Here is an 18,235-nt window from a genome sequence, read left to right as displayed (position 1 = left end):
TGTAATTTGACTGATTTTTTCTTAAACTGGACTACATAGAAATTATTTAGATATTAGAATCTTTCACACCTGCTATTTGTTGACTTTGTTCCATAATTGTGATACTGCAAGGATATCAGATCAGAGGATGATGCAGTATCTCAAGACTTAGTGAATGTTGTGATCACACTGCATGATTTTTAAATAATTAATGATCATTTTATTGCATGAAGTAAGTGTCTTTTATAGAGGTAATGAGTTCAAACAATCAATCAATAACACTCCACCATCACAACCTATCCACCATGGCCAAGAACAAAGAGTTGTCTAAGGACACCAGGGACAAAATTGTAGACTTGCACAAAGCTGGGATGGGCTACAGGACAATAGGCAAGCAGCTTGGTGAGATGACAACAACGGTTGGTATAATTATTATAAAATGGAAGAAACACAAGATGACTGTCAGTGTTCTTCGGTCTGGGGCTCCATGTAAGATCTCGCCTTGTGGGGCAAGGATGATTCTGAGAAAGGTCAGGAAACATCCTAGAACTACACAGGAGGACCTGCTCAATGACCTGAAGACAGCTGGGACCACAGTTGCAAAGATTACCTTAGTAACACACTACGGCGTCACGGTTTAAAATCCTGCAGGGCACGCAAGGTCCCCTTGCTCAGGGCCCCTTCACACATAGTGTGAATTTGGTCAAATTGCACATGAAGTGCGCATGAAGCAGGAATCGTATGCAGTACGTGTAAAATCATAGTTACCTGTAACCCCTCGTAAACCTGTTGCTACAATTATTTGCGCACATCAGCACCTGAAAGACAGTGTGTGTGTGCAGTGATAGCCCATTGAACCCTTTGCAAACAGCCACAGTGACAAGTTGGTGTGTGCGCTGAACTGACAGGGGGTGTGTCCGCCCACAGGAGTGGCTCTGGAGATCTGTGGTTCTGGATGTCACGGCTGGGGAACACTTACTGTGTTTGGACAGACATGAACTAGCAACTGTCCACTGTGACGCACATGTATCGACTTGCTGTCCTCATGTGGACATACATAAAAACATATATCGCTATTACAATGGGCTGCAGCGAGCGCGCACACGCCACGCACATTAACAGGCTACCCCAGGTGATTCAGCCCGTCAGATCATAACACGCAGCGGGCGATCTGAATGTCACGCCACCCACGTGAGCTCTGTTCCACATTATGCGGTGTCTGTCCTGTGACGCACTGTCCGCAAGACACACGTGTCAGGCAGGACATCTGCACGGGGCCAGTTGGACACGCCACCAGCAGATGTGGACATAAGAGCGCACTGCTTCTCATTCATGTCATTTCATGATTGTACATCTATGACCATGGGTCATCTACAGAGGAACAGACAGGTCATATTTGTATTGCCCGCTTGATAAGAGGGATTCAGTAAAATGCAGTGTTTTTATATGATGTGTGGTTTTATTGTTTTATTTTTTTTAATACAGCCATGTCCTTCTTGATATCAGGCATTTTCCTGCACCTTTCACAGGACACCGATGGTAGCTCAGTGGTAAAGTTTCTCACTGGCAATCAGAGCTTTTGGAAAGTGCAGGTTCGAATCCCATGGGTGGCATGTATTTTTTTTATTTTCACATCGCGCAGCTGCTTGCACTGTATTCCCGCATACGTGAAACCATCACAGCATGTAGTTTTTATTTATTTTTCTTCACAGCAGCTACGTGATGTGTAACCACATCGCACAGCTGCTCGCAATGTGTTCCTGCATGCACGAACTGTCGCAGCGGCATCGCGCATGCCTGCCCGTCGTCTCGATGTTTTCGTGGTTCGCTCATACGAGCTGGTCCACCGTGAGTCGCCCTGAGTTGTACTCATTCATACATGTGTGAAGGGGCCCAGGACATGTCCAGGCCCATTTGAAATTTGCCAGTGACCCATCTGGATGATCCAGAGGAGGCATGGGAGAAGGTCATGTGGTCAGCTGAGACCAAAATAGAGCTTTTTGGTATCAACTCCACTCGCTGTGTTTGGAGGATGAGAACAACCCCAAGTCTGGGAGCATATATGCTGGTGCTACACTTAGCCATATAAATGATACCACAGAAAAAGATAAGTTAATGTCTCTATATCTTCAACAGTTTAAACACATAGAGGTAGACCTCTGATGGCTGAGTTTAGGAAGGGATTAAAAGCCTGGATCTGGACTCGGACACTCAAGATTCCTCACTCAGCTTCTCAAGTGCTGTAGTCAGAGTATCCTTTGAGTGCTAAGTTCACAACAGCTTCCACAAAGTCACAGTTGGAAACCATTTCCTTTCCAAAAAAGAACCCAAGTCCATGGTTCCCACAGTTACCCGTAAAACCAAGTCCATGCATACATTGAACAGTGTAGGAGTGAGAACACATCAAATCCAGTGGTATTAATCCATTTGTTATTGAATGTCTATTATCTGCGATATCAAGATCTTTGCAGTATCCCAGCCAATTTGAATGTCTATTATCTGCGATATCAAGATCTTTACAGTATCCCAGCCAATTACCCCTTCATGCCACATTTTAGGCCGACACCCCCGAGTGCGAGTTTTGGTCCTTTTTGAGACGATTTTTCACTCGTGCCAGAATTTTTTTAATTATTTTTTTTGATCGCGCCGAGTTTCAGCTTAATCGTGCGTCTTGCATTGTGTAGTATACATGGAGTAACAAGCTGCGTTTAACCTCTCACGACGGGCAGTTGTATGGTCCGATGAAAATCGAACCTGTTTGATGTTCTTCTTTTCCGTTGTGAGGGTATCGCGCTGTTGAAGCAGCACTACAAACGTCTACGAGCCGATTTACCCCAACCTCTCGCACTGTGCATGTGCAAACACTGATGCAGAATTGGAGAGAGCATAAACGGTGATCATCTCTTTGGAAGAGCAACTTCTGTTTCTTTTCCCCCTTATTCTTCAATTCATGTAAAGTCTTGTATTTCTTTTTTTTTTTTTTTTAATTTGATGTCTCTCATTGAGAGTTTTTGTAAAATAAGAAATGTAAATAAAGTTTGGAAAAAAGAAAAGGGGGGGGGGAGCTTCCGTTTACGTTTTGCTTCCGGAAACACAAGTCCGATGTGTGGCTTTTGAACGTACAATGTGAGTAGTCAGATCGCATCAGAGCATCGGGCCGTATAGTGTGAGACATAAATTGTGCACTCTGAACTTTTACACCCTGTGGTTTTGTCAGTTTGAGCTGGAGCCGAGTATAACGATTGAAAATATCGTACAGTGAGTGTCTGAGTGTCTTTATTCTAGATGTTGGCTGTCCCTCCCCCAAGGATAATGAATGGGGAAAACTAATCAGTTCATGTTTGAGAACCACATCCCGCAGCTGCTCGCACTGTGTTCCTGCATGCACGAAATGTCACATGCAGGAACACAGTGCACTCCTGTTAGACTCCTGTTACACAGGGACTGAGCCTATTCCGTGTCCCTAGTGCGAGCAGGAGAACACCATAGGATGCTGTAGAAATGCACAGTGCACCCCAGAACCTTACAAAGCATGCTCGGTAGTTGCGTGCTATGCTCTCCATGGTCGCTGTGACGTATGCACCTGAAAAACCCAGAAGAGTTTTCAAGGCTGGTGGACACTCAAATGATGCACAAACAAGGCCATGATTGCCCAATGAGCACACAATGATCAGGGCTGTTTTCCAAGATTTTTATGAATAAAGTTCATTTTATAAAGTGCAGAATGAGTTCTGTGTGTGTTCAAAACTTTGAGTGGAGGTCAGGTAGAGAGCTTTATCTTCTACTTTTCCTGTGGCTGATGTTTCATTCTGACACTCTGGTGTCAATTCAGCATAAGTTGACATTGAGTGCAGCTCTCTCTCTTTCTTAGCAAGGATGTGCTGCAGAGGTGTTGGATATCCCACCGCAAGAACAGTAAAAAAAAAAAAAAAAAGTTGTGCTTTTAGACCACAGCAAACTCCACTCAAATCCAGCATGTATGTCAGGAATTCCTTCTGCTGAGCGCAGATTTCTGTGCAAATGTAATCTGTAGCACCCCAGCTCCATGTGAGACGACATATAGGGGGCGCGGAAGCAATTATACAGGTGTTTTCATGTCTCTTCTGTGTCCTTGCAAATTTTTAGAATGCACAGCGGACTCCCAAAGGATGCCATCCTGTGTAACCAACCCAGTCTCATGGCAAGTCGTGATTCAGCAGCACACAATATACATTAATCTATTGGTTTGTGATAGTGGGATGAAAAGCGCCTCATTTTTGTCACGGCAGCACAAATTCATCCTAATTCATTCTGTGATAGTTGCACAAAATTAAAAGTGAAGCGGGGGGGTCGGGGTGGTTATGGTTAGGGTTGGGGGTAGGAGTAGGGTTAGTAATAGTGAGTTAAAAAACCCTGTCATGAAAATTTGACTTGTGGCGAGAGCATGAAAATAAAACGTGAAACTGCGCTGTGTGTAACAGGGCCCTACGTGCCTTTATAATGTTCACAAAAAAAATTGATGGACTGAGGTACCGCAGTAGTCTTTATATCACAGCTGCTAGATATGTTTAGCATGATTTAAGGCTGTGTTACACTGTGACAGAACAGAAGGATGAGTTGCATGTTTAAACATTTTCTTTCTTCTGCTGACAAAATTGTGTAATGTAATGGTCCCCCATGGATTTGGGGCTCTGATGAATACATGATGTCACATTTCCACCAGCAGCACATGGCGGATCGATTACCCCCCCCCCCACACGGGAGGGTTTGCTTTTGTCTGAAAGTATTGCATCATATTTTGTCGCTGTTCATGCGTTGGCCTTGTGCTGCATTCACACCGGGCGCGACGTGAGCGACAGGTTGCCATGTAATCCCTATGGAACGACGTGTTTTGGCGCCAAGTCACGCAGCGTGACGCGATGGACGCAAGTGAAGCGATTTTGAGTGATTGGCGTGTTTGTGGCGCAATATTGTGTTGCATCACGTCGTGAAAAATTCAAACTTTTTCGTCTCTGCGCGCCTCGATGACCAATCAGGGACTGAATATGTAGTGACGTGGAGATGTCTGGAGTTTGACTGAAGATTTCCTGCATCTGGTAGCAGCCTGTGAGCAGGACTTAGGTCTCTTTTGTCCTTTATTTCACAATTATGACAGAGTTTTTGGAGCGAGCAGCAGCCCCGCAGCAGCAGGAGCAGAGTTTCTTTTTCTTTATATGTTACGTGCGCATACGAGCGAACCGTCCATGGAGATTATTTTATTTATTAACTACACAGATGTATAATAAAGCAAATGGCGACTGGTTTCTAAACACAATTATGACAGAGTTTTTGGGGGAAGAGCGAGCTGCAGCCCCACAGCAGGCAGTGGAGTTTTTATTATTATTAATTGTTTACATGTGTGCGCGTGAACGGGACAGGAGGTACTCAAACTGGGTCCCACAGAGGCGGAAGGACCGCTGAAAGCAGCCGTCATCCAGACGCAGCTCCTGCAGAAAATAATGATACTCCCTGAATTTGGAATGTCTCATGATGTTTGTCAGCTTTCCACAACAACTCGCTCCGTGTGTTCAAGGTCTGTCATGTTAACTTGACTGACAGCCGGAGCCGGCGAGCGGAATAGAAGCTCCTCCTATTTGATGACGTACCGGGGCGAATTTTCGCAGCAAAAGCAGAGCGACACACCGGGCGATGGAGGCGCGTCCGTTGCCACACGACCCCCGCGAATTTGTACCGTTTGATCGCGCCCGGTGTGAACGCGGCATTACAGTGAAGACCTCAAACAACTCTGCTGCGTGTCCTTGCCAAGAGAATCTGCCAAGTGCACTGAGCTATATATATATATATATATATATATATATATATATATATATATATATATATATATATATATATTTGTTTTTATTATTATTATTAAAAAAAAAAAAAGGATTCAAAAACCACACATTGCTGTCTTTTTCTTCAGTAGTCTGATGTGGAACAGCCAACCGCTGCATGCTACTGCATCAGTGGAACTGTCCTCTCTCTGATCATGCATAATTCACATCCCATACAAAAGCTATGGCTAGTCAGAAGCACAGTGTGAAGGATCGGAGAGCGACAGGATATAAACTTAAAGCCCCCTGACACAAAGCCCCCCTGCACAACTTTGATGCACGCACATCGTCATGACAATCCCACCTGCTGTGTTCCCAGCTGGATGCTGTGCTTTGTTCCACTGGATGCTGTGCGCTGGATGATGAATATATAAAATAATTATTTTATAGTGGATTAATCATTTTCTCTGTGAGTTGGCTGTTGAAAACGGCTTTTATCGCTTCCTGAATCACGGAGGACTACTCCAGCTGGAGCTGTTCTCACGGGCAGCGAACGAGCTGGAGAAAGCATTTGGAGCAGTCTAAAAAGTCTAAACTTGTCGTATTTACATTGTCATGGCTTGGTAAAACAGTTGCATGTTCTTTCCTTCTTGTGTGCAGCTGTAAAAGTATGTTTATGATAGATTTAACATCTTATTGTTATTCAGACAAGCTGCACGCTGATGCAGTGCACTGACGCAACCACTCACACTATTCACTTCTTTACTCGAGTTGACGAGCTGCATGTAGTTTTGGCAAGTAGATCGCGCAACGTTGCACAACATTTATGCGTGAAAGATTTTTTTTTTTTTTGAACATTTCAAAAGTCACTTTGCGCAATTGCACGCACCAACGCCCCTCTCGTGTTCAGTCTACACCAGTTAAAGATGAGCTTGCTCACTTTAACTTAACTTTTACTCACGAGTTTGCATGCATGCACTTGAATGACACAGTGTGCAAGTGCATGCATCAAACTTGTGCAAGTGTCAAGGGTCCTTTACAAGTATAGTAAAAGTAAATGACAAGCAGAGGAAAAAATGGTAAACATGCAGGCAGCGGGAAAGCTTTCTGTCTCAAGTCAGCTTAAAGTTTTGAGCATGTGCAAAACTTTTTCACAGGCCCCGCGGACATCAGCTGAAAAACAAACACAAAGTGATCAGCTCCTCATACATTTCCGTCATCTGTCAAGGTGTGACATGGGCTTTAGTAATTTTACTCGACACTACAGACCAAAGAAAGTTCTTATTTGTATGTTGAATGCCATGTTTTTTTTTTCCTCTGTCACTTCTCAACTCATTCTGTAGTGTGTTGATTGAATCTTACCAGAGTTTGCCTGCTTTTGGATGGAGACCACCCTCCGGTAACAGTGTTTTGTCCAGTTATTTTTGGTGCAGATCTAAGTGTGTGTGTGTTTTTCTTTTTCTTTTTGGTGTTAACATATTCCCAAACAAACCCAGCCTGGGTCTGAATCACACAAGACTGAGCAAAGAAATCCATTGTGCTTCTTGCAAATGGGCAGCGCTCTGAGAGTGACTGAATCGTGTAACTGTTCCTCAAGGCTGTACAAAGAATAGTGTCTCTTCACTTCCACTGTGGAAATTTATGGTTACTGAAGGAAAAGAAAAGCATACTAAAATGTTAAACTAATGGAAATAGTCAGTCCTGCTGAGCTGTATGTAAGGCTCTTAACCTGAATCAGTTTACTTTCCTTCCTTTTATAATTTTACATTTTTCCTCATTTATGTTGTATATTTTACAGAACATTTATGTAGTTATAGGAGCATGTGCATAAAAATTGGTGGAGTGATAGGATGAGAGGATGGTCATGAATCTAAATAAGCTGGCTTGACCAGCTGTTACTGTTATGTCTTTTTGGAATTCTGTATTACTATTTACTAGTGGTTGCTTGAAAATCGTTTGTTTTTCCTTTCCTTCCCTGTTAAGTAATTTGTCTATGCTGTTTTTCTGTTGGACGGACTTTGACTCACTCATCCCTTTTCTGTTCTCCAACTCATTCACTTTATCTTTGCTTCTCCTTTCTTAGGATGCAAAGCTCTTTGGGGCTTTTGTTTTTATCTCAGCAGAGCTAGCAAAGAGTCACCATAGAGACTGGACCGGGCAAACCCAAAGAAAGCAAGAGGATTGTTTTGAACTGGAGAGAAGGATGGTATGAGTTAGGTGGCAGAAAAAGGGGAGGAGTTTATTTTCCTCGTGAAGAAATGGGAAATAAGGTGAAAGGGGAATGCCTGATTCACATGAGCGCTGGAACAGAATATGCTCATGCTATAAACTTTTAGCACTGCCGGTTCCTCTTATTGATGAATGTTTTTTGCTGCCCTCACAGGAAAATTGTCAGAGTAAAACAATTAAGACATTTTACACACATCAACACATTAAATCGGTTCTCATGAATAGAAATTATTTCTCAAACCAGCAAGTCTCCCCCACCCTTAGTAGTTTGTGTGTAGCTGAGGAGTAGGTGTGTGTAGGAGAAAAGAATGAACTGGATAAAAACAGAAGAAGCACATGCATATAAATGAAGCCAGTTCAGCTGAGTATATTCAGCCTTACTTTAATTAAGAATATTTTGTACTCTTTCATAATGCCCAGTCAGTGTAGAAGGATGGCATGAAACACCTACCCAGCATCCTTAGTTTTCATATTTGGCCAGTGGGTGTGTTTCTTTTTGTATTATGATGGAAGTATCACAAATAATAAAGTACTTGGAGAGCTCAGCGGGGGTGTATACATGCGGTTGAAAGAGTCTGTATGAAAGAGTATGTATTTTTTTTTTTTTTTTTTTTTTTTTTTTTTATATACGTTATTATTTATTAAGGTCAAGCTCCACTTTGTAAAACCAGTGTTGCCAAACCACCTTCTAATATTGTTTGAACTAAAACAATAAAGTTTTGTGTTGACTAAGGTGATTCAGATAAATAAGCAGCCCTCATGTATGTACACATTGTTTTTGTTTTTTTTACCCTTCTCCTAAGGTCTTTGTACCACCTAAAAAGCATACTACTAACTAACACAACACATCCACATTTTATTAATCAAATCAATTTTATTTATATAGCACCAAATCACAACAAACAGTCACCCCAAGGCGCTTTATATTGTAAGGCAAAAGCCATACAATAATTACAGAAAAACCCCAACGGTCAAAACGACCCCCTATGAGCAAGCACTTGGCTACAGTGGGAAGGAAAACTCCCTTTTAACAGGAAGAAACCTCCAGCAGAACCAGGCTCAGGGAGGGGCAGTCTTCTGCTGGGACTGGTTGGGGCTGAGGGGAGAGAATCAGGAAAAAGACATGCTGTGGAAGAGAGCAGAGATCAATCACCAATGATTAAAAGCAGAGTGGTGCATACAGAGCAAAAAGAGGTGAATAAAAAGAAACACTGGGTGCATCATGGGAAACCCCCCAGCAGTCTAAGTCTGTAGCAGCATAACTAAGGTATGGTTCAGGGTCACCTGATCCAGCCCTAACTATAAGCTTTTTCAAAAAGGAAAGTTTTAAGCTTAATCTTAAAAGTAGAGAGGGTGTCTGTCTCCCTAATCCGAATTGGGAGCTGGTTCCACAGGAGAGGAACCTGAAAGCTGAAGGTTCTGCCTCCCATTCTACTCTTACAAACCCTAGGAACTACAAGTAAGCCTGCAGTCTGAGAGCAAAGCACTCTATTGGGGTGATATGGTACTATGAGGTCCCTAAGATAAGATGGGACCTGATTATTCAAAACCTTATAAGTAAGAAGAAGAATTTTAAATTCTATTCTGGAATTAACAGGGAGCCAATGAAGAGAAGCCAATATGGGTGAAATATGCTCTCTCCTTCTAGTCCCTGTCAGTACTCTAGCTGCAGCATTTTGAATTAACTGAAGGCTTTTCAGGGAACTTTTAGGATAACCTGATAATAATGAATTACAATAGTCCAGCCTAGAAGAAATAAATGCATGAATTAGCTTTTCAGCATCACTCTTAGACAAGACCTTTCTAATTTTAGAGATATTGCGTAAATGCAAAAAAGCAGTCCTACATATTTGCTTAATATGCGCATTGAAGGACATATCCTGATCAAAAATGACTCCAAGATTTCTCACAGTATTACTGGAGGTCAGGGTAATGCCATCCAGAGTAGGGATCTGGTTAGACACCATGTTTCTAAGATTTGTGGGGCCAAGTACAATAACTTCAGTTTTATCTGAATTTAAAAGCAGGAAATTAGAGGCCATCCATGTCTTTATGTCTGAAAGACATTCCTGCAGTTTAACTAATTGGTGTGTGTCCTCTGATTTCATGGATAGATAAAGCTGGGTATCATCTGCGTAACAATGAAAATTTAAGCAATGCTTTCTAATAATACTGCCTAAGGGAAGCATGTATAAAGTGAATAAAATCCGTCCTAGCACAGAACCTTGTGGAACTCCATAATTAACCTTAGTCCATGAAGAAGACTCCCCATTTACATGAACAAATTGTAATCTATTAGATAAATATGATTCAAACCACTGCAGCCCAGTGCCTTTAATACCTATGGCATGATCTAATCTCTGTAATAAAATTTTATGGTCAACAGTATCAAAATCTGCACTGAGGTCTAAACAGGACGAGCACAGAGATGAGTCCATGGTCTGAGGCCATAAGAAGATCATTTGTAACCTTCACTAATGCTGTTTCTGTACTATGATGAATTCTGAAACCTGACTGAAACTCTTCAAATAGACCATTCCTCTGCAGATGATCAGTTAGCTGTTTTACAACTACCCTTTCAAGAATTTTTGAGAGAAAAGGAAGGTTGGAGATTGGCCTATAATTAGCTAAGATAGCTGGGTCAAGTGATGGCTTTTTAAGTAATGGTTTAATTACTGCCACCACAGAAGCCTGTGTACATAGCCAACTAATAAAGATAGAGTGATCATATTTAAGATCAAAGCATTAATTAACAGTAGGGCTTCCTTGAGCAGCCTGGTAGGAATGGGGTCTAATAGACATGTTGATGGTTTGGAGGAAGTGACTAATGAAAGTAACTCAGAACAATCGGAGAGAAAGAGTCTAACCAAATACCAGCATTACTGAAAGCAGTCAAACATAAAGATATGTCTTTGGGATGGTTATGAATAATTTTTTCTCTAATAGTTAAAATTTTATTTGCAAAGAAAGTCATGAAGTCATTACTAGTTAAAGTTAAAGGAATACTCGGCTCAATAGAGCTCTGACTCTTTGTCAGCCTGGCTACAGTGCTGAAAAGAAACCTGGGGTTGTTCTTATTTTCTTCAATTAGTGATGAATAGTAAGATGTCCTAGCTTTACGGAGGGCTTTTTTTATAGAGCAACAGACTCTTTTTCCAGGCTAAATGAAGATCTTCTAAATTAGTGAGACGCCATTTCCTCTCCAGCTTACGGGTTATCTGCTTTAAGCTGCGAGTTTGTGGGTTAAACCACGGAGTCAGGCACTTCTGATTCAAGGCTCTCTTTTTCAGAGGAGCTACAGCATCCAAAGTTGTGCTCAATGAGGATGTAAAGCTATTGACGAGATAATCTATCTCACTCACAGAGTTTAGGTAGCTACTCTGCACTGTGTTGGTATATGGCATTGAAGAACATAACAAAGAAGGAATCATATCCATAAACCTTGTTACAGCGCTTTCAGAAAGACTTCTACTGTAATGAAACTTATTCCCCACTGCTGGGTAGTCCATTAAAGTAAATGTAAATGTTATTAAGGGAATACTGTTAAGTCTTCAATTTCTATGCCATATGTCAGAACAAGATCTAAAGTGTGGCTAAGGTGGTGGGTGGGCTCATTTACATTTTGAGCGAAGCCAGCTGAGTCTAATAATAGATTAAATGCAGTGTTGAGGCTGTCATTCTCAGCATCTATGTGGATGTTAAAATCACCCACTATAATTATCTTATCTGAGCTAAGCACTAAGTCGGACAAAAGGTCTGAAAAATCACAAAGAAACTCACAGTAACGACCAGGTAGACGATAGATAATAACAAATAAAACTGGTTTTTGAGACTTCCAATTTGGATGGACAAGACTAAGAGTCAAGCTTTCAAATGAATTAAAGCTCTGTCTGGGTCTTTGATTAATTAATAAGCTGGAGTGGAAGATTGCTGCTACTCCTCCTCCTCGACCCGTACTTCGAGCATTTTGACAGTTAGTGTGACTTGGGGGTGTTGACTCATTTAAACTAACATATTCATCCTGCTGTAACCAGGTTTCTGTAAGGCAGAATAAATCAATATGTTGATCAGTTATTATATAATTTACTAACAGGGACTTAGAAGAGATAGACCTAATGTTTAATAGACCACATTTAACTGTTTTAGTCTGTGGTGCAGTTGAAGGTGCTATATTATTTTTTCTTAATTTTTATGCTTAAATAGATTTTTTGCTGGTTATTGGTGGTCTGGGAGCAGGCACCGTCTCTACGGGGATGGGGTATTGGGGGGATGCCAGGGGGAGAGAAGCTGCAGAGAGGTGTGTAAGACTACAACTCTGCTTCCTGGTCCCAACCCTGGATAGTCACGATTTGGAGGGTTTAATAAAATTGGCCAGATTTCTAGAGATGAGAGCTGCTCCATCCAAAGTGGGATGGATGCCGTCTCTCCTAACAAGACCAGGTTTTCCCCAGAAGCTTTGCCAATTATCTATGAAGCCCATCTCATTTTTTGGACAACACTCAGATAGCCAGCAATTCAAGGAGAACATGCGGCTAAACATGTCACTCCTGGTCTGATTGGGGAGGGGCCCAGAGAAAACTACAGAGTCCGACATTGTTTTTGCAAAGTTACACACTGATTCAGTATTAATTTTAGTGACCTCCGATTGGTGTAACCGGGTGTCGTTACTGCCAACGTGAATTAAAATCTTACCAAATTTACGCTTAGCCTTAGCCAGCAGTTTCAAATTTCCTTCAGTGTCGCTTGCTCTGGCCCCCGGAAGACATTTGACTATGGTTGCTGGTGTCGCAAACTTCACATTTCTCAAAACAGAGTCGCCAATAACCAGAGTTTGATCCTCGGCGGGTGTGTCATAGAGTGGGGAAAAACGGTTAGAAATGTGAACGGGTTGGCGGTGTACACGGGGCTTCTGTTTAGGGCTACGCTTCCTCCTCACAGTCACCCAGTCGGCCTGCTTTCCCGGCTAGTCGGGATCTGCCAGATACACACACACGCACACACACACATACGCACACACACGGTGGTGTACAGGGGGCTTCTGTTTAGAACTACGCTTCTTCCTCACAGTCACCCAGCTGGCCTGCTTTCCCGGCTGCTCGGGATCTGCTGGGAGACAGCTAACGCCGGCTAAGCTACCTTGGTCCGCACCAACTACAGGGACCTGGCTAGCTGTAGGATTTCCCAAGGTGCGGAGCCGAGTCTCCAGTTCTCCCAGCCTGGCCTCCAAAGCTACGAACAAGCTACACTTATTACAAGTACCGTTACTGGTAAAGGAGGCCGAGGAATAACTAAACGTTTCACACCCAGCGCAGAAAAGTGCAGGAGAGACAGGAGAAGCCGCCATGCTAAACCGGCTATATGCTAATAGCTGCGCTAAGCTAGCGGATTCCTAAAAACACACAAAGTGAAGAATGTGAAAATAATTTAGAGGTGATTCAGCAGAGAGGGTGCTTTAGTTAAGGCACGTGAAGATTACACTGTGAAATAAATCGTTATCTAGCTCAATCTAATTACGCAGATTAAACAGCTAACAGATACAGCAAAACACTGCTGCGCTCCGGAACAGGAAGTGATACAATACCGCAGTGAGAGCCAACCACCCATTCCATTAATGGAAATAACATTCTAAGTAACTAAATACCAAACACATAGATACATTTTTAGAGCTGCATTTCTTTCTTTTTGTTAAACCGGGAGAAATGCAGTGATCATTACAGCACTACAAGGACAGTGTCACCTTCCTGTTGCCACAAAAGTGATGCAGGCAAGGCAGGGTGAGGGCTTGGTAGGTAGAGACTTTTCAGTGACGAAAACAGATGGGACTCAGTGAAGCAACAAGAAAGAGAAGGTGGACAGAAAGCATTGCCAACACTTATGGATTACGGTGACCTCATGTTTAGTAGTAGAGTGCTCACTGTAGCAAACACATGACTGTTAGTGAAGAAGTGAAGACATGAATATAATGCAGTGTGTGTGTGAAGGAATGAGAGTGTGTTCTAGCCCTGCGATAGACTGGTATTCTATCCAGGATGTACCCAGCCTTGCGCCCTGTGACTGTTGGTGTCGCTAACCAAATGATCCCCCCTAAAAATCAGTCCCCCGTTCCTTCACTGCGCATGCGTCATTTCTGAGTGTTGCCAGCAAATCACCGATTATCACCTTGTTTCTCCTTAAAACGGCCTTGTTGCTGTTTCAAACTGCACTCCAGTGATCATCTGTCTGTGACAGACATCTGAAGCTTTTGTACAACAATTATTTCCACATAAATCCAGCATTATTTTATCATAATAGATGGGGGAGTGATCAGAGCATGTTGCACATACGTCATTTTAGAACGTCTGTAGCGATTCACCGATTATTGCCTAATTTTTGCTTAAAACGGCCTTGTTTCTGCTTAAACCTCAGTTCAGAATTATTTAAGAGGTTTTACATTGTCATCTGATGGTTAATAATCACAATATTCCCTTTGATCGCTTTGGGTGTAGAGAGTCAGACTTGGAGAGTCAGTGTCAGACATGCTGCTGTGGCGGTCTGATTGCTGTCCTTTTATTATGAAATAATGCTTAATTTATATGCAAATGATTGTTGTACAGAAATTTCAGATATCTGTCGCAGAGATAGATGATGACTGGAGTGCAGTTTGAAGCAGAAACGAGATGACAATCGGTGAATTGCTGCTGATGCTCCGAAATGATGCATGCCCAGTGAAGACAAGGCGGACCAATTTTTAGAGGTGACCCTTCGGTTGGCAACACTGGGATTGGCTTGTGCCCAGCTGTGTATAGCACCCCACCCCCGGCAGAAAATTGCTGATCGGGAACTGGGAAACGTTTAGTCCTTTCATGATTTTATTAAAATAAACAAAGAAACATTACTTGTAAGTTTTGAGCAATACACAACTAACAAGTACAATGTACAATATCGAACTTTTCTGTTTCTGTTGTAACTGTTTCTTAGTTTTGTATGATATGTTGTACAGATCAGAATCGCCTTTATTGTCATTGTAATTTGCATTACGAGATTTGAGTACAACTCCAAAAAGGTGCTTTCCGTGGTGCGAGTAATTTTTAGCCAAATAAAAGATAGTGAAATTTAACGGTAAATTATTTAGAGTATATGTACAACTAATATAAACATAACGTAAAATTAAATAAAATAAAATGTGGACCAAGTAAAATGTAAAACGAGAATTATAAACTCTGGAATCATATTGCACATGGTTTACAGATATTGCACAAGAAACTTGAAAGGTGCGGATTAGAGTGATTTGTTATTGTTCAGTGCAGTGATCGCTCTGGGGAGAAAGCTGTCCCTGAGATCAGGGTAGATGGATGGCCAAAACAAACTTGTCTATTTTTCTTTTGTTTTTTGGTTGTCAGGGTGATAGTCTTGTCCCATCTGACTGATTTCCTGAAAAGTCACTGCATGATACCAGCGGCTGTCTGAAAAGTTGAGAGGTTTTCAACTTAAAGCGCTTGGAATAGCCAAACATAAAAATAAGCTGGGTGTGGTGCTTTTTCCTCTTTGGCTGCATACACTCTTTTCCTTTGGAACTGTTGAAAAAGATGCCACTGCCCGGGGAAGGGGGGGGGGGGGGGGCTGCTGTATGGACACATGCCCCTTGTGAATTAATATCATTCATCATTCCACAGTCTACATACTAATTTATTTGTTATGAAACCTGTAAATACACTTGTCTTTGTACAAATCAGTGTCAACCTCTTGGCCTGCCTCTGTTATCATCCCTCAACCTTAATCATTTCTCTGTTTTCTCTCGGTTGCACTTTCTTAGGCTTGTACCCAAATCTGGAGGACCTCAGCGATTACATGGGTCTGAAACTGAACAGTGAGGAAGTCCAGATGAACCTGGCCTTATTACCAGTGGCTGACAGTGTAAGTGTTTATTGAGTGTCTATGCAAAATGAAAGAACACTTTTTTTTGAATGCAGCTTCAAGTTTTCACTCAATTGCATGTTTTAGTGTAGCTCTTTTGGTGGTGCAATTGGATAAATTTTTTTTAATTTTTTTATTTCTTCCTTCCTGAGTGCATTACGTACGTGTTGCAGCATTATAGTTCTTCTGTGCTCTAATTTTTTTTAGTCTTCTTCTGTCATAACTTTTTAAGGAGATGGTGGGGGAATGTGTACACTGGCGCATGTGTGCATCCATTAATTTGCACTTTTATGCAAATTTTACATTACTTCAAATCTGATTTGACTTGGGACTTAAAAAATAAGCCCATGGAGGTTGTTGCTTTGGTTTACCTAAATCCTGTTAAATGTCTGTCTACTTCTAAGAAGCTGCCAGGTTGTTTTGTTTTTGAGTAATCTTTGAAATACTGACATTCATAACAAACAAAATATGATCATCCATGTAACAACAGATGAACAGTATAACCGCATAAAGGTACATCATCAGAAGTTGTTTCATCAGGTATTCAGAATAGTGTCCAAATTGGTTAAAATGTGTATCTTTTAAACATTTAATCAAAAAGGATCAGACTTGAGGGAAGAATGTCTGAGCTATAGTTTTTTTTTTTTTTTGTGAGAGCACAACATGTCCATGTTCTTGGTGATCGGCATTATTGAGTCACCACAGGCCTAGAGCGACGTGTGGGAGGGTGTGAGCTTTCCACTCCTCTGCTGTTTTTGGACTTGTTTTTATCTGGGTCCTACAGATGCCATGGCTCTCATGGCACCAAAGCTTGTTGCATGATTTTCAGCTCTGTGTTCTGTACCATTTGGTGATGATCCTTGTGGTGTGTGTGTGTGTGTATGTGCGCGCGTGCGCGTTATTTAAATGGTTCATAAATATCATTGTTCTGGTCCAAACATGTGACTGGCTATGCCAGAAGTGCTGGAACACTATTGATGTTTGTTGAGATGTTCTTGTTTTTCTTTACTTTTATACGGCACTAAAACTGATTCACCAACGTAAACAATAGACAGGGAAATTTGAAATTAACAGGCTTGTTATAGATTTGGATACTCTGTTCTCTCACTCCGAAATGGTTGGTGAAAAATGTGAGGGGGCACTATAATTACTGAAAATCTGCTTACAGTGGTCAGATTTGTTTCATATGTTTTTTTTATTTAACCTTTATTTAACCAGATTAGTCCCATGTGTGTTTAAACATTGTAATTGTCATTTGTCATTGCATTTGATATATGCTCTATGTAATGGCATGTAATAAGTCCTCTGTAGGACCTAAGGCATGTTGGTGCCGTTGCTTATCTCTCTAGTCATAGTGTGACATGGATGAGAGACTACGACAATGCAGATTGTCCAAAGACACCAACAGGTAGCATTAGCTGTGTACCATGTCTATTTCTGCCTGGGAAACATCTTTTCTGTTTTTGCTAAATATTTCAACTCCCCAACCCAAGTTAACAAGTACAAATGTTAGAATTGTTTTTAAAATTTTATTTATTGGTGAGCATCATGGGTTAGATGTGGACTGGTTTTGCTCTCTTTTATTTAAAGTGCTGTGTCTCAGTCACAGGCTTGCAAAAATGGGTTCAGATTATTATTATTATTATTATTACTAGTGTGTTGCCCATGGGGATCCATAGGCTCTAGAGTGGGTAGTGTTTATAAAATAGGTAGTTGATATTTTTCAGGGGTTGGTAATACATTAAATCAAATCAAATCAATTTTATTTATATAGCGCCAAATCACAACAAACAGTTGCCCCAAGGCGCTTTACATTGTAAGGCAAAAGCCATACAATAATTACAGAAAAACCCCAATGGTCAAAACGACCCCCTGTGAGCAAGCACTTGGCGACAGTGGGAAGGAAAAACTCCCTTTTAACAGGAAGAAACCTCCAGCAGAATCAGGCTCAGGGAGGGGCAGTCTTCTGCTGGGACTGATTGGGGCTGAGGGGAGAGAATCAGGAAAAAGACATGCTGTGGAAGAGACCAGAGATCAATCACTAATGATTAAATGCAGAGTGGTGCATACAGAGCAAAAAGAGGTGAATAAAAAGAAACACTCAGTGCATCATGGGAACCCCCCAGCAGTCTAATTCTATAGCAGTATAACTAAGGGATGGTTCAGGGTCACCTGATCCAACCCTAACTATATAAGCTTTAGCAAAAAGGAAAGTTTTAAGCTTAATCTTAAAAGTAGAGAGGGTGTCTGTCTCCCTAATCTGAATTAGGAGCTGGTTCCAGTTTAGAGGAGCCTGAAAGCTGAAGGCTCTGCCTCCCATTCTACTCTTACAAACCTAGGAA

At 41.7% G+C, this 18,235-nt stretch overlaps 1 protein-coding gene across 2 annotated transcripts in view; it reads left to right on the top strand.

The window, feature by feature from the left end:
• sdcbp2 (syndecan binding protein (syntenin) 2) overlaps positions 1-18,235 on the top strand; it is a 64,058-nt gene that overhangs the window by 14,420 nt on the left and 31,403 nt on the right. For both annotated transcript variants that reach the window (XM_034172125.1, XM_034172124.1), the window contains exon 4: positions 15,793-15,893. In XM_034172125.1, coding sequence (XP_034028016.1) covers positions 15,793-15,893 — 101 coding nt within the window. The remainder of the gene's footprint in view (positions 1-15,792; positions 15,894-18,235) is intronic.

This window comes from Thalassophryne amazonica, chromosome 6 (assembly GCF_902500255.1).
Source record: "Thalassophryne amazonica chromosome 6, fThaAma1.1, whole genome shotgun sequence".
Lineage (NCBI taxonomy): Eukaryota > Metazoa > Chordata > Actinopteri > Batrachoidiformes > Batrachoididae > Thalassophryne > Thalassophryne amazonica.
The sequence above is the reverse complement of the archived record's forward strand: the minus strand, read 5'-3'. Positions and strand labels throughout refer to the sequence as shown.